At 34.2% G+C, this 21,563-nt stretch overlaps 2 protein-coding genes and 1 long non-coding RNA gene across 4 annotated transcripts; all 3 read left to right on the top strand.

Moving 5' to 3' along the window:
* The first annotated feature begins 7,368 nt into the window (after positions 1–7,368).
* LOC109174806 (expansin-like B1) lies at positions 7,369–9,878 on the top strand. Its single transcript, XM_019324043.1, has 5 exons — positions 7,369–7,760; positions 7,863–7,969; positions 8,602–8,780; positions 8,924–9,056; positions 9,372–9,878. Exons 1-5 carry the CDS (start codon positions 7,613–7,615, stop codon positions 9,570–9,572), a joined length of 768 nt encoding a protein of 255 aa, XP_019179588.1. The 5' UTR covers positions 7,369–7,612; the 3' UTR covers positions 9,573–9,878.
* A 7,030-nt stretch (positions 9,879–16,908) lies between these two features.
* LOC109174861 (protein ROOT PRIMORDIUM DEFECTIVE 1) lies at positions 16,909–19,367 on the top strand. Of its 2 annotated transcripts, XR_002053188.1 has the most exons (2): positions 16,909–18,991; positions 19,279–19,367. XR_002053188.1 is itself a non-coding variant. In XM_019324089.1 (1 exon), exon 1 carries the CDS (start codon positions 17,157–17,159, stop codon positions 18,756–18,758), a length of 1,602 nt encoding a protein of 533 aa, XP_019179634.1. In that variant the 5' UTR covers positions 16,909–17,156; the 3' UTR covers positions 18,759–19,099. The 2 variants fall into 2 exon arrangements, 1 of the variants encoding a protein (XP_019179634.1); XM_019324089.1 differs by lacking the exon at positions 19,279–19,367 and having other exon boundaries at positions 16,909–19,099.
* A 304-nt stretch (positions 19,368–19,671) lies between these two features.
* On the top strand, positions 19,672–20,749 carry LOC109174865. The gene is made up of 3 exons (XR_002053189.1): positions 19,672–20,076; positions 20,344–20,418; positions 20,524–20,749. It is a non-coding gene; the product is annotated as an uncharacterized LOC109174865 (long non-coding RNA).
* The last annotated feature ends 814 nt before the right edge of the window (positions 20,750–21,563 follow it).

The following is a 21,563-nucleotide window of genomic DNA, read 5'->3' as shown; positions in this document are numbered from 1 at the left end:
ATCGCCCAAATAGTTAATATGATTGGCTTAATTATATATTTTTTTAATTTTTTCAAATATCTTTTTATCAACCGTTGATATAATTCGCTAGTCAAATCCGCTAATATAGGCCTTGTTTGGTTAATAGCGGATCCACCATTTTGACATTTTGACTTCAAAACGCCAAAAACCATGTTTGGTTACTCAGCAATTTGGAGCAGCGGTTTGCTCCAAATCGCTGAAATCCCAAACGCGGAGCAGCATTTGGGGTTGGAGTTTTGGGGAAGGAAAATTCATCCCAAAAACACCCTCCATTTTTATTTTTACTTTATAAAAAAAAAATTAAAAAAAATTACACTAATCCGTAAGAAGCCTGAGGCTTCTTTAAATAAAGAAGCCTCAGGCTTCTCATCTCTTGCCCATCCGATGTGGGATGGGCAAGAGAAACTAATTGGCGTTGAGCTCCCTTTTATAAGGGAGCTCAACGCCATTTATTTTCTAAAACTTTCGATGTGGGATTTTTATCCCACATCATTTTTGTTTTTTTTCTTAATTAATTTATAAAGACAATAGAACTAATAAAATTATTTCTCTTAATTAATTTATTGATAATGAATAATTATTTTCTAAAACTTTCGATGTGGGATTTTTATCCCACATCATTTTTGTTTTTTTTTCCTTATTATTATTATTATTATTATTATATTATTATTATTATTATTATTATTATTATTATTATTTCAAAAATTATTATTATTATTATTATTATTATTATTATTATCATTATTATTATTATTATTATTATTATTATTATTATTATTATACTCGTTTAGTCATTTTACATGTTAACAGCTAATCTAAACAGCTAATTTTACCTAACATCTTTTTACAAACCGCTGATACAATCTGCTGGTCAAACCCGCTATTTGCTAACCGCTAATACAATCCGCAAACGCTAACCGCTAACCGCTAATTGTCAAACAAGGCCATAATCCGCTAACGCTAACCGCTAATTGCTGATTGTCAAACAATGACATTGCGAGGTAATTCTCACTTCAATTTGTTGTGTGATTTGAATACTCTCTTTGTCAACAAATCCCTCAAGTAGTTAATATGATTGACTTTATTAATTATAATTTTTTAATTTTTCATGGTATTAATAAAATACTTGGTAAATAAATATATAGCATTATTTTGTATTTTAACTTTTATATTTAATTAAAAAATAGTGCACAAAAAAGATAATAGACAATGTAGTGAATATAATCAATTGATGAATTTGAATGTAAAGAATTTTTACATTGAAAAAATATAAAGACAATATAACTAATAAAATTATTTCTCTTAATTAATTTATTGATAATGAATAATTATTTTCTAAAACTTTCGATGTGGGATTTTTATCCCACATCATTTTTGTTTTTTTTTTTTTCCTTATTATTATTATTATTATTATTATTATTATTATTATTATTATTATTATATTATTATTATTATTATTATTATTATTATTATTATTATTATTATTATTATTATTATTATTTCAAAAATTATTATTATTATTATTATTATTATTATTATTATTATTATTATTATTATCATTATTATTATTATTATTATTATTATTATTATTATTATTATTATTATACTCGTTTAGTCATTTTACATGTTAACAGCTAATCTAAACAGCTAATTTTACCTAACATCTTTTTACAAACCGCTGATACAATCCGCTGGTCAAACCCGCTATTTGCTAACCGCTAATACAATCCGCAAACGCTAACCGCTAACCGCTAATTGTCAAACAAGGCCATAATCCGCTAACGCTAACCGCTAATTGCTGATTGTCAAACAATGACATTGCGAGGTAATTCTCACTTCAATTTGTTGTGTGATTTGAATACTCTCTTTGTCAACAAATCCCTCAAGTAGTTAATATGATTGACTTTATTAATTATAATTTTTTAATTTTTCATGGTATTAATAAAATACTTGGTAAATAAATATATAGCATTATTTTGTATTTTAACTTTTATATTTAATTAAAAAATAGTGCACAAAAAAGATAATAGACAATGTAGTGAATATAATCAATTGATGAATTTGAATGTAAAGAATTTTTACATTGAAAAAATATAAAGACAATATAACTAATAAAATTATTTCTCTTAATTAATTTATTGATAATGAATAATTATTTTCTAAAACTTTCGATGTGGGATTTTTATCCCACATCATTTTTGTTTTTTTTTTTTCCTTATTATTATTATTATTATTATTATTATATTATTATTATTATTATTATTATTTCAAAAATTATTATTATTATTATTATTATTATTATTATTATTATTATTATTATTATTATTATTATTATACTCTTTTGGTCATTTTACATGTTAACCGCTAATCTAAACAGCTAATTTTACCTAACATCTTTTTACAAACCGCTGATACAATCTGCTGGTCAAACCCGCTATTTGCTAACCGCTAATACAATCCGCAAACACTAACCGCTAACCGCTAATTGCCAAACAAGGCCATAATCCGCTAACGCTAACCGCTAATTGCTGATTGTCAAACAAGGACATTGCGATGTAATTCTCACTTCAATTTGTTGTGTGATTTGAATACTCTCTTCGTCAACAAATCCCTCAAGTAGTTAATATGATTGGCTTTATTAATTATAATTTTTTAATTTTTTCATGGTATTAATAAAATACTTGGTAAATAAATATATAGCATTATTTTGTATTTTAACTTTGATATTTAATTAAAAAATAGTGCACAAAAAAGATAATAGACAACGTAGTGAATATAAGCAATTGATGAATTTGAATGTAAAGAATTTTTACATTGGAAAAATATAAAGACAATATAACTAATAAAATTATTTCTCTTAATTAATTTATTGATAATGAATAATTTTTTTTTTAATAAAGACATTGTAGGGACAATGTAGCAATATAATCAATTGATGAATTTGAATGTAAAGAATTTTAATATTTGAGAAAAATAAAGACAATATAACTAATGCAATTATTTCTCTTATTTAATTTATTGATAATGAATATTTTTTTTAATAAAGACATTGTAGACACATAATTCTAAATTAAAGAAATGCATATGTATTTTTTTTTTGTAGCTACTAAATTATTATTTAATTTAATAAGAGTAAAATAGAGTACTAATTATGCCAACTTTGATTTGGATGAGGTTCGAACCTAAGACCTTTCTTATTGAAAAGTGAGTTAACGGTGAACTAACAGAAGTTAACGGAAAAGATAATATTTAACGGAAAAGTTAACGGATAATAATATTCCTTAAGGATAAATTAGGAAATCTTAAGGAAAAATTAAAATCTGATCAATCTGAGCCATTCATCTGATTAAAAAATTTGACCGCCATTTTTTCTACCCATTATAGGCTTAACTCTCTTGGGCTCTTATTAGTATACTAGTTTTTTACGCGCATTGCGCGATTGGGATAATGCCCAATGTTTTTTTTTAAATAAGTACTTTAAAGTATATTAAGACAAGATTATATTGAAATTGTTCATGCATAGATAATTGAAGGTTGAATTTGCGTATTTAAATAGGTAATTCTTCTCCCAAAGGTTGAGTCCCCAACCCCAAGGGCCCCCCACACTCCGACCCGACAGAGCATTGTGAGAAGTTGTAAATCACAGTGACTCAATGGTTCAGCAGACAGGACCAAATGCCGGTGCGAACAAGGAATCTACCCACTTTGGACATAATTCCCGCACTGCCGCCGCCGAGGTTCAAACCTTGGTCTCTTCTCCCAAATACTGTCCACTAAACCATTGAGCTAAGCCCGTGCGGGTTAAATAGGTAATTCTAAGTTTACAAATGCAAGATAATATAGTCAAGATTGATTATAATTGTCAATAAAATAATTGTATAGGTATGGTTGAAACCAAATACGGGACATAATTAAGGGAGAACAAATAAAAATTAGGGCATAAAATATTAAATATATACTAATATTGTTTGAGGAGATTTTGACATTAGGATTTGTGGCTAAAGTTCTATTAAGATTTTAATATTAGAATTAGATTAATGGTGTAATTATAATTCTATATTAGACGTTAATATTAGAATTAGACTAACGGTGAATTAACGGTATTTAACGAAAAAGTTAAATGGATAATCATATAATTAAGGATAAATTAGAAAAACTTTAAAAAAAATTAAAACTTTAATTATAATCTCTCAAGTAGTTAATATGGTTAGCTTTATTAATTATATTTTTTTTTAATTTTTTCATGGTATTAATAAAATACTTGGTAAATAAATATATAGCATTATTTTGTATTATAACTTAGATATTTAATTAGAAAAATAGTGCACAAAAAAGATAATAGACAATGTAGTGAATATAATCAATTGATGAATTTGAATGTAAAAATTTTTACATTTGAGAAAAATAAAGACAATATAACTAATGAAAATATTTCTCTTAATTAATTTATTGATAATGAATAATTTTTTTTCACTGAATTAAGACATTGTAAGGACAATGTAGCGAATATAATCAATTAATAAATTTGAATATAAATAATTTTTATATTGTAGAAAAATAAAGACAATATAACTAATACAATTATTTATCTTATTTAATTTATTGATAATGAATAATTTTTTTTTGAATAAAGGCATTGTGGACACATAATTCTAAATTAAAGAAATGCATATCCATAATTTTTTGTTGTAGCTACTAAATTATTATTTATATATAATTTAATAAGGGTAAAATAGAGTACTAATTATGCCAACTTTGATTGGGATGAGGTTCGAACCTAAGACTTTTTTTTTTTATTGAAATCAATGAGTAAGTTAACGGTGAACTAACGGCAATTCTTAAAATTTTAACGGAATTAGTAATGGTGTGTGGGTATTTTAGGAAATTTTAGTGTAAAATTTAAATCTTATCAATCTTTTAATTAATCTGAGTCATTCATTTGATTAAAATCTGTGACCGCCATTTTTTCTACCCATTATAGGTCTAACTCTCTTGGGCTCTTATTAGTATAGTAGATAGTAGATAGTAGATAGTAGATAGTAGATAGTAGATAGTATAGTAGATAGTAGATATAAATTGAACAATTCAAAACATATTACGTTAAGAATTAATCAAATAACGTTAGATAAAATCATGTTTAATGAATAAAAAGTTTTTTGATGAGTAATTACAGTCAAGTTAGTCAGATTATTAACTTGGATACCACAAAGTTACAAATTTAACTTTCAGTGGAAACGATTTATTGACTTTCTCAATTTAAGAAGATTAGATATATGCAACCTAAGAGCGACCCCTTTTAATTCTTTGACAACTAAATTACAAATATATTCTTAAATAATGACTACAAATTTCCTTTTACACTAAAAAAAATTAATTAAAGTATAACATTAATTAGTATATATACCAACTTTTACTAGAGTACTAGAATATTCCTTGAAAGCATCTGAAGAATATGTGTATGCACTCTATTACAAGAGCTAAGGACTAGGATAGGTACTAAAAAAAGTCCGATGTAAGCAGACATGGACCACCTGGTCTAAATGGTTTCCATGTCATGGATGATGTGGTACACTGCACTTGCTTCAACAATCTACATACCTTCCAGCATGTCAGTTTTCCATTGCCCTACCCACTCAACTTTATTGGCGTGTCTCAAATTTAACATTATTTTTTGACAACTAGGCTTACAGCCTGCATAACAATTTCAATTTACCCAGCTCTCACACTCATCTCTTTAAAAGGATGGGTGTTTCCAAGCAATTTCTATTCCTCCAGAACTCAAAATGGTTATTGCCTCTATCCTATAGTTTTAATGGAAGAGATATATGGTACAATGTGCCTCAATAGCCTACAAATTCATCATATCAATTATGCTTGTGCATTGATGTCCACAACAGGGTCAATTCACACCCCTCGCTCTCTCGATCGGAATTTAACCTTGCACCCTATAATTACCAATAAGATAATAGCTAGCAAAGCAGAGCTGTCAACTATATGAATCGATTAACCAGTTAAATTATGCTCTAAAATCATTCTCAATTCTCATAGTAATCTTATTAAAATGGTGGGTTTTGTCAAGCTAACTTCTATTCCCCCAAAAGTCAAAGTGCTTAATAGCTTATTGCCTTTAACTTATAGTTTTGATCAAAGTGGTAAATGTCTCTCAACAGCTTACAAATTTCTCAATTGTGATTATACATTGATATGCACAACACAACCAATCCATATCTCTCTCGTCATCTCGTGATAAGAATCAAACCCTACACCTTACAACTATCAACACGTACAATAAAATAGAATTGTCAACTATATATTTAAATTGGTCAACCAGTTAAGTTATGCTCTAAACATGTTCTCAACTCTCATAGTGATCTGTTTATAAGGATGGGTGTTTCTATGCAATTCCAATCCCCCCTTCCCCCCAAGAAGTCAAAGTGTTTATTTCCTCTGTTCTAGTCTAATAAACATGTGTAAAGAATCAGCAGCAGCAGACCCTGCAATGCAGAAGTACCTAACTAATCCTCAAATTCATTTCTGCAGCATCCAAATTCTTACCAACATTTGTTTAGCAAAGTAGAAAAATCAAACATTTGGTTTCATGAACAACCCACAAATTTGAAATAGTTAAGGAATTTAGAAGTAAAAGCAATTGTGGTTTTTCTTAATCTTTATTCACATGGAACAATAACTAGGCAGAATTTTCTTACTGCAAAAATTCAGTCTAAACATGTGAAATTTTTGCCATTAGAATCAGCAGACAAAGAAAAGTGTTGCAAGAATAAATTATTATCCTTGACCTTGTTAGAATTACTATTTATGCCCCTGAATTCAGATAAGAATAAATGTTCATGTTTTGACATTTTGACACTTGACATGAAAAAACCTCACCTGTAACCTGTTGTAAACAAAATATACTATAAAATATTCAAACATCAATTGTCAGAATTAAACGCTTACCACTATATAATTTTATTTTCTTATACTTACGTAACAGTTAGTGCCACAGCGCCACAGTCCGATGGAAGCCCAACATCTTGGAGCTAGAGCTTCCCAGGCTAGAGTTTTGGGCCCTTAGCCTATCTAGATTGGAGACTGGACTCCCCAAGTTAGCGGAAGTGTGGATGATAAATCCCTTGTGTGCAAAGTCAAGGATGAACAAGGATTGATTGGGAGATTGCTTGGACGAGTGGACGACTTGCGATTTTCCTCTTTTAATCAGCCTCGGCCCTGGACAAGGACAGGCTAGGCCTTTGCCTAGGACCCATCTCAAAATGATAGGACCGGCCCTACCTCTCATGACTCTTGGGCGGGGTCAGATAATATAAAATATGCAGGTCAGAAAGCAGCTTCCTATACCTATGCTATTTGAAGCAAGTAGGCAGGTCTAAGAAGGTATGCTGGGGCATAAGAAAGAACCATCCATCCATCCAATACCTTCAAAGTTTTCAAATGGAACTTGAACTGAATTTCAAAGTCATACCTTTCACCAAATCGGAGGCATTGGGTTCACTATAAATACTCCACTTCCATGCATTCCCAACTTAATTAATTACCTTTCCTCAATCCTTCTTTCCTTAATTAGCTTCCTTCAATGGCAGTTCTTCATCAGTGTCTTCTTGCAGTTCTTATTGGGACTTTCCTTGTGATTCAATCTCCAGGAGACGCTGCAACGTGTAGTGATTGTTTCATTCAGTCTCAAGCAACGTACTATCCAAATTCTGATGACAATGGCACAGATAGTAAGAGTCTCTGAACAATTCAATTCGCAGTTATGAGTGATGGTTTCATCACTTTCATGTTAAATGTGTTCTCTAAAATGCTCTTTAATTATATTTATGCAGGTGGGCACTGTGGATTTGGTACATTTGGAGCAACAATGAATGGTGGAGATGTATCAGCAGCATCAAATCTTTACCGTGATGGCCTAGGATGTGGTGCTTGCTACCAGGTAATTTAGTAAACTAATTAAGAAACAAAAGTATCTATATATGTTTAGGCTAGACTAATTCTATGTTTTCCGAACGGGTGAGCGCAAAGCGGATTTAAGGTGAATCTGTATTTAACCCGTTAAAGGTGAATTTAAAAAATCTCATCAGCATCTGCTAGGGGTGTGGATCTAATCCAATCCGATGCACTATTAATAGATTTGGTGGATTGGATGTGGATCGAATGACGGATTTTATATTTGGGTTGTACCTGTGGTAGGGCAGTCGGTAGTGGGCTACTAGGTGTGTACGCGCGCACACACACACATATATATATACACACACATCATTTTGGTATCCAATAGCGGAGCAGATTGGATATAGTAGATTTTGAGAAGTCACATCCGCATCCAATCTACTAGTAGTGAATTTATACTAAATTTAGTGAAGCAGATTGGATATAGTGGATTTTGAGAAGTCACATCAGCATTCAATCCACTAGTAGTGAATTTATACTAAATAGATCTACATTCCATCCACTTTAAGTGGATAGGGATTGAATAGGAACGAATTTGGCAATTCCTTGCTCACCCTTACCAACATTTCATATATATCTAAGTATCTAACCAAGATCATTTCATATATATTTCACTAGGTGAGATGCACCAACAGCTTGTATTGTTCTGATAAAGGCGTGACAGCAGTAATAACTGACAGTGGAGGAAGTGGTGGTGACTTCATTCTAAGCAGCGGCGCCTTTGGTCGGATGGCTCAGACAAAAGACGCTGCTCGGTCTCTATTATCACAAGGAGTTGTTGACATTGAATATAGAAGGTACGTATAAATAGTACGTTTACTAACTGGAAAATTGAAAGAAAAAAAAAAAAAAAGTATACTTTTATAGAAAACTAAAGAATTTTTTTTGTTTTTTTATTAGACATGAAGTTTGATATATGTGTTGGTGATATGTGAAACAGGGTTCCCTGCAGCTATCCAGGCAAAAATATAACATTGAAGATACATGATAAAAGTGGGAACCCTCATTACCTAGCTTTTGTAATAATGTATGAGCAAGGACAAAAGGATATTACTGCAGTACTACTGTGTGAGGTATGTACTTATTAATTTCGAGTAGCTTTAAGTGGCTTGCACTATATATCATGCTAGCCCGTTCTTCTTACTAAACTTATTAATTTCGAGCTTATTAGACTATTTTTTATCATACTAAATATCTCAACTCTAACTTTATAATTTTTCGATTTTATCGGGCCAACCCATCAATTTTGGTCTTAACTTTAAAATTTTTCGATCTCATCCTGTCAGTCCATCGATTTCGGACTAAGATTGAGATCCCTACATTAAATTCAGTAATATCATAGTTAAGACATTAGTTAACATTCACATATATAATCTTGCAATATGCAGACACAAAACTTGCAGTGCAAGTTAATGGATCGGACATATGGATCAGTGTGGACAACCAACTCACCCCCAAGTGGAGCCTTGCAAGTAAGGATGCTATTTAGTGGTGAGGATGGAGATGATGAGACATGGGTAGTTGCTCCAAACAACATTCCAGAAAACTGGAAGCCTGGTGACACATATGATTCAGGAGTGCAAGTTTAATTAACTAACAAAATCTCCAGACTTAAGCGGTGTTTGACAAGTCCAGACTTAAGCGGTGTTTGACAAATGGTTGTTGGCTAATAGCTTAATTTTGTTCTTTAATTGCATTTCATTTATATTATATTGTCATCATTAAATAAAGCTCATTGGCTATGTGTAGTGTAAGTTCTAAATTTCCATCACTATCAGTTCATCATTTTTTTTTTGTTTCTCTAAATGTTGTAGGGTAGGCTATGCTAGGTAGGAAGTACTTTATTATAATTGTTGTATACGAGAATGGTTGGCAAATTAATTAAAGATTTATTATGATTGGAGTTAAATGAATATTTCTAGTCCTTTTATATTCACCTTGTGATATCTCCAAGTCAATATAAGCCTTCTATAATAATTTTGACATGTTTAGTACAGTGCAAGTTGGTCAGTTGCAAACTCGAAAATAGCCATGACTGGCTCTCTTCATTTAAAGACTTCTCCATCTATGCATATTTAGGCCTTGTTTGACAATTAATGGTTAGCAATTTGTGTTAGCCGATAGCGGATTGTATTAATAGGTTTAACTAGCGGATTATATTAGCGGTCGTTTATAAAAAAATGTTTGCTAAAATTAATATTTTAATGTTAGCTGTTAATTGGTAAAAGACACAAAAGGGCATTCATAATAAAGTAGTAGTAGTAATACATGGTATTGTGGCTATGGAGACTCATGCAAGTTTATCCCTGCATCCACCTAATTTGTACTAAGCTTTTGAGAGTGAATTGGCTTTAATTTGAGAACTTTTCATTGTTTCTTCCATGGGAAAGCTTTCCAACCAATGAACATCTATCAAAATACCCATCCACTTTGAGGCGGGTGGAGTTGAGAAGTGGATATAGCCACCTAGACCTATATTTGAAGTGACAAGAGAAATTTGCAGTCACTAATCGTGAGTGTACATTAGGTAAATTCCACCTTGTAACCTTAGCGGGCAAAAGACTACAAGGAGGTAAACTAACATAGGTTTCCCATAGCAGATCGGCGATTCAAACTAAGAAGATTGGGATTTAAACTGGTGAACGTGTGGTTACACTTTCGACCTATTATTATCCCTAATTTGTGATAGATTGTTGTATGAGGTTCTTCCTGCATTCCAGTTTCCACCATGCTGGAATCACCACGACAATGCACAAAATCAATGAATTTTGAGGAAACAACTAAAGCACCGAAAATTTGGAGCTAAAAAACTGAAGATAAAGGCATACACCGTATCAAATTGTTTGATGCAGTCAAGATAGAAAATTTTGAATAGCAAAGGAAATATTGTTGGAAAAAATAGCATTAAAATGGCATAAAATGACATGTTAAGTGGCTATTTTGTGGTACAATTATTAGTGGGGTCCACTTCCGATTTGGGTCGGGTCAAAGTGGATTCGGATTCTTCGTAATGAGACGAAGAGATTGATATATTGTACGCTCAAAACGGATAATGGGTGAATGAGATATTGTTTCTCAAAGTAGACCCATTGAGTTGGAAAAATGAAGGGAAAAAGTGAGGATTTTTCCCACATTGGTTTGGAAAGAGGATTTGCCCCCCTTTTTATACAAGAGCTCTTTTGGAGCTTGTAGAATTGTATAGCATAGAGGCTCTCTCGCGTGAGGGTGAAAATCAAATTCAAACTAGAAATGAGATCAAAAAGGTTTTGGCCCGCCTTGCGGGCTAAGTTATGCCAATTACGGTATGGCCACACCAGAGTGCGCTAGTCATGAAGTCGCACGAGAGTTCAGTCTCGCGAAACTCTCGTGCGATAGTCATGAAGTCGCTAAGTTATGCCAATTACGGTATGGCCACACCAGAGTGCGCTAGTCATGAAGTCGCACGAGAGTTCAGTCTCGCGAAACTCTCGTGCGATAGTCATGAAGTCGCACGAGAGTTCAGTCTCGCGTTTACGGTATGGCCACACCAGAGTGCGCTAGTCATGAAGTCGCACAAGAGTTCAGTCTCGTGTGCACTGACGCAAGGCCAAGTTATGCCAATTACGGTATGGCCACACCAGAGTGCGCTAGTCATGAAGTCGCACGAGAGTTCAGTTTCGTGTGCACTGACGCAAGGCCAAGTTATGCCAATTACGGTATGGCCACACCAGAGTGCGCTAGTCATGAAGTCACACGAGAGTTCAGTCTCGTGTACACTGACGCATGAAAGTGGCTGCCTTGGACGAAAGTAACCGAGCTGAAACAGCGCGAACCATTCGTTGGTTAACTCTCGTGCGCTAGTCATGAAGTCGCACGAGAGTTCAGTCTCGTGTACACTGACGCACGAAAGTGGCTGCCTTGGACGAAAGTAACCGAGCTGAAACAGCGCGAACCATTCGTTGGTTCTGGACTGTTACAGAATTAATATTGTATTAATTCTAGTTTTGAATTTTTAATTAAAACTCAAATAATGGTGGCTGTTTCGGGTGTTACAAATCGTGCATTAAATGCCAGAATTAAATGCTATTGATTCTTCACCTCCTATATAAGAAGGGAGTGGGACAGCAGATTTTTTAGACACACGGTGAAGTGGTGACGGACTTAGAACAACACACACAACACAGAAAATATTGTTTTCCCAGCTCCAAAATCTCTGCTCCTACTCCATTCTTGAAGTTGTGTTCTGCCCGTGCTCTTGTTCGCCGGGTTCGCTCGTTTGAGTGCTCAAACGTCGAACCGTTGTACATTTTATTCTGGGAAACCTAGACCACAACGCTCCTAGCACTTTTTGGGAGGTGGCAAATAAGGTTTTAAGGAAAGAAAGACACCTCGCCTAACTCGTACTTTCTTCTTTCTTCCTTCTCCTTCTTTCTTGTTTTGGATTATACTCTAAACAAAAATCCTTTCTACTTTCTTGTTGATTGGAGTTATAATATGAGGATTATAAGTTCCATTTTTGGTTGATATATATTGGTATATCTTTTCGTAGATATATATGTATATATAACTTTTGGATCCGTTTTATATATATTTGTGTGTATATATATATATATTTCAGATATATATCGAATAGTTTTATATATTTTCGTGTGTATTATATAAATACTATTTTGGGATTTTAAATCGATTTTGGTTCATTATCACCAACAAATATGATACTGGTTTTGGACTGTATGAACCATTTTAAAATGTAGCAATTTATAATTTTATTATTCAAGTCTTAGGAATATAATCACATTTAAATCAATCTTAAATTAAAAATATGTTTTTTTTTATTCCTATGTGGAAGACAAGATCAGACAAAGAATTGGTTCGTGGAGTAAAAAGTTGCTCACTCAGGCTAGTAAGGAGGTACTCTTGAAAAGTGTGGCCCAATTTATGCCAACCTTTTCCATGAGTGTATTTTTGCTACCTGAGACGGTTTGCACATCTATTGAGAGAACCATGAATAGGTATTGGTGGGGAACTGGTGCTGAAAGGAAGATACATTGGAAAGCTTAGGATAAATTATACATCCCCAAGAAGTATGGGGGTTTGGGATTTAAAGATCTACGAGCTTTTAATTTGGCTATGCTGGGAAAACAGGCATGGCGTTTCCTTACGAATCCCAGTACTTTAGCAGCAAGAATATATAAGGCCAGGTATTATCCGAATACTTCTTTTATTGATGCCACTATAGGGAATTGTCCGAGTTTTTGCTGGAGAAGTATAATGGTTGCACATGGAATGGTTTGTTCGGGGGTAAGAAGGCGAATTGGGAATGGGGAAAAACCATTGATATGGGGTCATCCCTAGCTACCAGATAATCCCAGTCCGTTGGTCCAAACAATAATGCCACAAGAATTACGAGATGCCCATGTAGCAGGTTTGATTGACCAGCAAACTAATACCTGGGACCCTCATATTTTAGCAGATTTATTTATCCCTGAGGATGTGGCTCGTATTTCTATGATTCCTGTTAGCCCATATTATGAAGACACATGGTATTTGAAGGGAGAGACAAATGGGGTATACTCAGATAAGAATGCTTATAGGCAAATTAAGGGGGATTATGAACATAACCCAGGTGCTTTTGATAAATGGGTTACTTTGTGGAAACTAAAGGTGTCACCCAAATGGAAAACCTTCTTGTGGAGAGCAGTTTGTGATATCCTCCCTACTACAGATAATTTAATTATAAGACGAGTTGAGGTTGAGCCGGTTTGCCCAATGTGTCGAATGGTGCAGGAAAATGCCATGCATGCGTTAATCTTGTGTGATTACTCAAAATTAATATGGAATATGTCAGGGTTGCCTGTTACCAATATAATTACACATTCGTTATCAACATGGCTTATGGGAATTTTTAATGTCTTGACAGAGGATCAATGTGGTCTAGCTGCAGCTGTGCTATACAGTATTTGGAATGCCCGCAATGTTGTGGTATGGGAGCGTGCTCTACCACGGCCGAACTAGACATGGCAGCGGGCGGTGGCAGCCATGCACGCCTACCAGCGATCACGTCCACCGGCATGCACACCGTCGCCTACCGTGATGACCGTAGCAAGTGGCAGCGAGACTCCACGCTGCTACGTCGATGCAGGATACAGACCAGACACCGGAGAAGCAACGTATGGAGTGGTACTCCTCTCTCACCACGACGTCTTTGTTGTTGCAACAAGTGGAAAGCTCTCGGGGGCTTTCTCGGCTATTATGGCCGAGGCACTAGCATGCAAAGAGGCACTATCTTGGCTCAAGGATCGGGATATCATGGAGGTGGATATTTTAACAGATTGCTTGGAATTACGGAATACTCTACACTCAAGCCCCACGGCTAACTACTCTTACCTTGGGATCGTTGTGGACCAATGTAGGACAGCTATATCGTTATTTACGAAGTGTTCTTTAAGTTGTGTTTCTAGAACTCTTAATTTTCATGCTCATACTTTAGCTTCGTTAGCTTTCGATCAGGATCAATCTATGTACTGGGACTCTGTCCCTCCTGACTCTATCATTCAGTTTATTCATTAATATACCACTATTAAAACTTTCAAAAAAATGAAAAATAATTTTTGAGATCTTTATATGTGTGCTTGGTTCACATAAAAAAAAATTATTTAATGCGATAAAAATTGAATTATAAAATTATTTCTAGCTATTTTATGTTCTCAAAAACCAAATACTAATGTATAATATTTGGATAATGTGAGATTTTCATTTTCCAAGGTGCATAATCTAAATTAAACGTACGTTAGATTTGAGAAAATATTTTTAGAGTCCTTTCTTTAGGAGCATCCACAATAAGTGACTTTTTGTTGATTTTTGCAGCCTTTTTTGTCACATAGAAAAGAGAGAGGGAGTTAGGTTTCTCTGTAAAGACCCAAATTTTTCAGAACTGTGGATCCTACCAAATCTGTTAAGGCAGCCTCCTTCTCGGGTGAGGCACACAACAGGGGCAAATTATGATGTGCATCCGTATGCACCATGCATGGTGCATACGGATGCAAAACGCGCGTCCTACTTAAAAAATAAAAATCAATTTCGATTCTCAGCAACAATATTATGTTATTCATTTTTTAATTCATTCATTCAGGATTTTTAGTTATGAAATTCTGGATGTATAGTTATGCAATTCTGGATGTATAGTTATGCAATTCTGGATGTGTAGTTATGACGTTATGGATGTGTAGTTATGCAATTCTGAATTTATAGTTATGAAATTATGGATGTGTAGTTATGCAATTCTGGATGTATAGTTATGCAATTCTGGATGTGTAGTTATGCAATTCTGGATTTATAGTTATAAAATTATGGATGTGTAGTTATGTAATTCTGGATGTATAGTTATGAAATTATGGATGTGATGAAATTATGAATGTGTAGTTATGAAATTATGAATTATTATTTTTTTTTAAAGTTAAACGTCAAAACGACATCGTTTTTGCATTCGTATGCACCATGCTTGGTGCATACGGATGCACAGCATAACGACTGCACAACAGGCGCCCAGGCCCCAGCCGGGCACGTGGACGTCACGCGCCATGCTGGGAAGCATAAATATAGTTTTATTTATTTATTTATTTATTTGTTTCAGGCTTTTTTTTTTTTCTTTTCCTCACATTTTCCTCCCTCATCTCTACTATTTTACACTTCAAAAATTGATCCAAAAAACTTCACTATTGAGGATGTCCTAAAGTAATTATAAATAAGTTGAAACTAGCAGTCTTTGAAGTGGCTAAAGAAGATGGGTATCGACTCAATCCTTGTTGAATATGATGTGTTATTTGTGATTAAGGACTTCAAAACTGCAACTGTGAATCCTCTTCTGATCTTGTTCTCGATGACATTAGAAAACTAGTTAATGATTTCTCTTGTATTAGTTATGTCTATGTTAAGCGTCCGCGAACATGACCGCTCATTTGATTGCTCGAGATGCCATTTTCTCTACTGATTGTAGGGAGTGATTTTCTACTCCTCTTGACTTTCTTTATGATGTTATCTCTTTGGAAGTGTATTAATGAAATGGTTGGTTGTTTGTTAAAAAAAAAAAAAAAAAAAAAAAAGGTGAAACTCTAATTTTAGGAAAAATAGCATTTTTTTCCCTGAGTTATATACTTAGCTTATAGCACTTTTCGCCTTGAATTATTTAAGTAGTTATTTTTTCCTGAAATGTTAAATGGACATATCTACCCTTGAACTAAATATAAATATTTCATTTATTTTTCTTCTCCAACAAATTATGACCACGATTTGGTTCAAACCGAACATACACTATAGCAACCAAACCGAAATATTTCAATTACAATTTAGAATCGCAACTTGATATTTAGAGTTTATTAAAATCACGAATCGGAACAGCCGGTTCATGTTCCAAATTGAAAAAAAAAAAAAATATTGTTGAATTTAGACTATTTTAAAAATAAAAAATAAAATTTTAAAATAAAGACAGTTCAAAATCGCGAACCGGATCCGGAATCGCAGGTTCGCGATTCTGGAGTCAGTTTTTTCGATTCATAATTTTAATAAACTGAAATCCAAATATTGGATTTTGGATCTGAATCATAACCGGAAATTTTCAATTCGATTGCTATAGGGTCCAGTTCAGTTCGAACCGAATTGTAGTCATCCCTACTTATAAGCAATAATTTGTTGGAGAAGAAAAATAAATAAAATGTTTACCTTAAGGGTAAAAATGTCAATTTAATATATCAGGGAGAAAAATTATCACTTTTAAAATAATTGAGAGGTGTAATGTGCTCACATAAATAATTCAGGAAAAAAATATGCTATAAACATATAATTCAAGGAAAAAAGGACCATTTTCCCTCTAATTTTATTTTTGTTTCAAAAAAAATGTATTAAAATTAAAAAAGGTCGATTTTTGTGGATTAACTTCCTATTATCTTTGAGCAAAGCCCTTCCCCGGGAAAGAGAGCGAGAACATCTGCTGCAGCCTGCAGGGTTTTTTCTCGGTGCCGATAAACCCTCGCCAAAATCCATAGCACAATCTTCCATAGCTCAAGCTTCAAGCTTTTCAAGGTCAGTATATATCTAATATATGCATACATATATATAGACCCACCATATACAGACCTCCCACCATCTGCCTTGTAGTTTGGTTGTCTTTAGTTCTTGTAAATTGAACTGAATCTTCAATGGAACCCAAGATTTTGATATCTCCACCAAAATTCACACCGTGTTATGGTGCTTTCCCTTTTTGTCTCTCGTATAAATCCTCACTGCTTCAAAAACCCAGACTTCCGTTAGCTGCCCAGCTCTCAGTAAGTCGACAAGAGCTAGAAAAGACATCATTTCTAGGAAAAAGCTTGGGTTTTGGAGGAAAGATTGAATCTTTGGGTAGCTTCAGGAAAACCCCCCGTTTGCCCATTTCTCCAATCAGAGCTGCTGTCAAAAGGAGGAAAGAGCTTCCCCTTGATAATGTAATTCAAAGGGAGAAGAAGCTTAAGCTGGTTTTGAAAATTAGGAAGCTTCTGATGAGCCAGCCCAACAGAGTCATGGCACTTAGAGAATTAGGGAAGTATAGGAAAGCATTGGGTCTCCAGGGAAATCGAAGATTCATTGCTTTGTTGAAGAAATTTCCTGCGGTGTTTGAGATAATGGAGGAAGGGGCTTATTCACTTAAGTTTAAGTTGACTCCGGAGGCTGAGAGGCTCTACTTAGAGGAACTGCAGGCTAGGAATGAGATGGAGGATTTGTTGGTTATCAAGTTGAGGAAACTGCTAATGATGTCTCTAGATAAACGGATTCTTTTGGAGAAGATTGCACATTTGAAGAGTGATTTGGGGCTTCCTTTAGAATTCCGCGACACAATTTGTCGTCGATACCCACAGTATTTCAAGGTGGTTGAAACTGGACGAGGGCCAGCATTAGAGTTGACTCATTGGGATCCGGAACTTGCTGTCTCTGCTGCAGAGCTTGCGGAAGAGGAAAAGAGGCAACGGGAGCTGGAAGAGAGGAATTTGATTATTGATAGAGTGCCAAGGTTCAATCGGATGAAGCTACCTAAGGGTCTTAGTCTTTCAAAGGGCGAGATGAGAAGAATATGTCAGTTCAGAGATATGCCCTATATTTCACCCTACTCTGACTTCTCTGAGATAAGGTCTGGCTCCCCTGAGAAAGAGAAGCATGGTTGTGGTGTTGTGCATGAGCTCTTGAGCCTCACAGTGGAAAAAAGAACTCTCGTTGATCATCTCACTCATTTTAGAGAGGAATTTAGATTTTCTCAGCAGTTGAGAGGGATGTTGATAAGGCACCCCGATATGTTTTATGTCTCTCTAAAAGGTACTAGGGACTCAGTTTTTCTTCGTGAAGCATATCATGATTCTCAATTAATAGAGAAAGATAGATTATTACTTATCAAGGAAAAGATGCGTTCCCTTGTTTCTGTTCAACGATTTGCATGGAGAGGCTTAGGGAAGAGTGATGCAGATAAACTAGATGGAACTAAGGCCAAAGATGAAGACAGTGGAGAGGAAGGTGAAGAGGGGTCAGATATTGATAATTTACTAAGTGATGGATTTGATGAAGATGGTGAGGATTATGATGAAAATGGTGAAGATTTTGAAGGTGATTGGAGCGATGAAGATGATGATTTACCCCCCGACTTCACTGATGATGATGAAATTACAAACCTAGAAAATGTTAAATCAAGCAGAAAGGTTGATGACCCAACGAAAAAGGATGAGAAGATTCTTGTACCTGTTTTCCCCGATGGCAGGCCAAGAGAACGCTGGTGATAACATATGGAAACTTGATATTATAATGTTTCATCTTTTGCCATTGGATGTCCAAAAAGCTAGTAATCCATTGAAAAGGATGTGGTTCAACTGTTCAAAAGCTGTGTGCTTTTGGGAGAACGTTATTTCTAAATGCAGTTTGCTTCTTGGAGACCATTATCAGATCGTACTGCCATAGTGGAGAGTGAAAGAAATTATTTGTTTTAAGCTTCACTTCAATTTTGTTGGACATGGTAACTCTTCTCCAATATTAAAGACTCTACTGGAGCTTTGTAGACCCGTTGATCTCCCAGCTTGTTTAGAGGATTCATTATGTTTCTTTGTCACATAAGACAACATAATCTTCATGGCTTATAGTTAGATTTGAGCTTTATGTTTGATGTTGGTTGAACTATATATATATATATATATATATATATATATATATATATATATATATATATATATATATATATATATATATATAAACCACTTTTAGATCTGTTTTACTTGTTGCACTAATGTTAATCCGCAAAACTAGTGTGCCATTCTTCCTGTGTTAATGATATATATTCTTCTGCTAGCTCATGGATTTAGTTTCTGATTGCTTGTGAGGAAAAAGTTTTGTTCGAGTAATATTTCTGCTATGTTTTCTTTTCCCCAGTAAATGATTTTGGTAAGGACATATGTTAACTTATTGCAAACCAGCTTGGTTGGCGTGAGTGGCCGTGCACTCTCGTCCCTTAAGAGAGGTTGGGAGTTCGAACCCTCTCTCGTATGGAAAAATCAATCTAGCCAGCACTTTGCCCCTTAATTGGGCCGGCCCGGTGTGAACATGGATTAGTCTGAGTATGGTACGGGCTTAAAGGTGCCTCCTACAGTTAGGGTCTGCTCAGGACACCTCGTGGTCTGACCAAAAAAAAAAGGGGACATATTGCAGAGTAATATGTCTCCACTCTTCTTATGAATGAACAAAAATATGGGCATTTGGGAGGTCTATGTAGAGAAATGAAACTAGCAAAACCAGCTTTAGTTTCATCATATCCCACTGTTATCTTGCTTGGCAAAAAGTCGAGAGGTTGGCTTCATAGATCAGGTACTTCAATTATCTTCTTAATTACCGTGAGTTTTCTGATTTTGATTGCCATTGAGTTCGCATTCTATGAAGTTAAATCGTAGATAGTATTCTTGAAATATGCTGGATTGATTGTTAATTACGGAGTATCGTTCTGTTAAGATGTGCTATTTGTTAAATGTCACTTTCTAGTTTCTACCTCCCAAGTAAGGCCTGGTGTTGAAGATGAGACGTTTCGAGTGATCGAATCTAGCAAAATAAAGAGTGAGTACCCTGCAACATACTTATATACCTATCTTTACTTGAGAATTTTGCTTCTTGATCTTCCGTTCTTGCTTCTTCTGGGCCAAGGGCATGAATTATATAGACTTGATTATATTTTGCAGCTCCTAGCCTCCTAATAAAGGAATTTTGCTTAGCATTGCATAGAACTGATTCCATCAAATATTTTTAGCTTCAAAAGCATTCTAGATCTTAACTTATTATGGTTTACTCGCCAATGGTATAATCTACTCTCAAATGTTTTTGCAGTGAGTTATCATATGCAAATGGTGGCTCAAGTTACCGAACCGTTGGCTCTCTGGCTACTGGTGTGATGGTTGTTAGGTTTGAACTTGGAAATGCATATCAATCAAATGTATTCCTAGAGAAACCCCAGGATTCGGGAAGCATTTATATCTAACTCGACTCTTCTTCTTTGCCAAATTCCAGATATATATCGGTGACCAGGGTTCCTGATGCAAGTTTTGAAGCTTGGCTTTCTGTTTTTGACAAACAGGCTGAAATCTCAGGTAAATGAGATTTTTCATGATCTATTATCCTTTTTGGAGGGTGTTAAAAGTCCCACATTGAAAAAAATAAGAGAATATATGGATTTATACGGCCATGAGTTAGACTGGCTAATTGTTTGGATTCAATCTTTTAGTGTGGTTTGGCCCTTGTGCATTAGTGATCTTGGTGCAATCTTAGATTATAACAGAATCCAATTGATATGAAGCGTTTTTAGGCCATTCATTAATGTTTGACTTCGGGTGATTTCCTGCTTGTGGATTGAAACAGCTCATTATTGTGTTGACATTCTGTATTGTGATTAGAATTGTATTCTTGATAGCAGCATTTTTCTCATCTGATTTCAACAACATAATTGCAAACGACCAGTGGAGGCAGGAATAGTTTGGAAGGAATGATTTAAAAAACTTTTAGTTGAAACAGAAAACATTCTTCAATTTATATCAGAACCAATTCAATTAAAAAAAGGTCATGAGAGAAGTAATTGGCTTATATGCATACATGAGGGGCGCGTTGAGCATCATATATATATATATATATATATATATATATATATATATATATATATATATATATATATATGTATGTATATGTATAATAAGTATGCAATCTAATCCTTCAATACATATGACTTAAATAGATGCTAATTTGATTATTAAAGATATTATTAAATGAAATTGAAAGTTGAGGACGAAAGTGACGGAATCTCGAGATTGTTTTGGTAATTTACTAATTTAAAAATAATAGGGGTGTTTGGTAAATAGATGTTAGCTGATTGGGTTAGTAAGTTTGACTAGTTGATAACATTAGCTGATTGTAGAAAGATGTTTGGGTTAAATTAGCAGATAGTTTGTTGATTGTAGAAAGATGTTTGGCAAATTAACAGATAGTTTTTTTTTAGGTTCGAACCTTACACCTCCCACTTAGGGGAGCAATTCGATACCAGTGGACTACAAGCCACT

Source organism: Ipomoea nil, unplaced genomic scaffold (assembly GCF_001879475.1).
Source record: "Ipomoea nil cultivar Tokyo-kokei standard unplaced genomic scaffold, Asagao_1.1 scaffold0666, whole genome shotgun sequence".
In the NCBI taxonomy this organism is placed as follows: domain Eukaryota; kingdom Viridiplantae; phylum Streptophyta; class Magnoliopsida; order Solanales; family Convolvulaceae; genus Ipomoea; species Ipomoea nil.
The sequence above is the reverse complement of the archived record's forward strand: the minus strand, read 5'-3'. Positions and strand labels throughout refer to the sequence as shown.

Excerpts from the sequence above, each read along its gene's own strand:
- LOC109174806 (XM_019324043.1), top strand. The coding sequence starts at position 7,613 with ATGGCAGTTCTTCATCAGTGTCTTCTTGCAGTTCTTATTGGGACTTTC. Across the intron at positions 7,970-8,601 it reads GATGTGGTGCTTGCTACCAG|GTGAGATGCACCAACAGCTT; the intron begins GTAATTTAGTAA and ends ATATTTCACTAG. Across the intron at positions 9,057-9,371 it reads CTGCAGTACTACTGTGTGAG|ACACAAAACTTGCAGTGCAA; the intron begins GTATGTACTTAT and ends TGCAATATGCAG.
- LOC109174861 (XM_019324089.1), top strand. The coding sequence starts at position 17,157 with ATGGAACCCAAGATTTTGATATCTCCACCAAAATTCACACCGTGTTAT.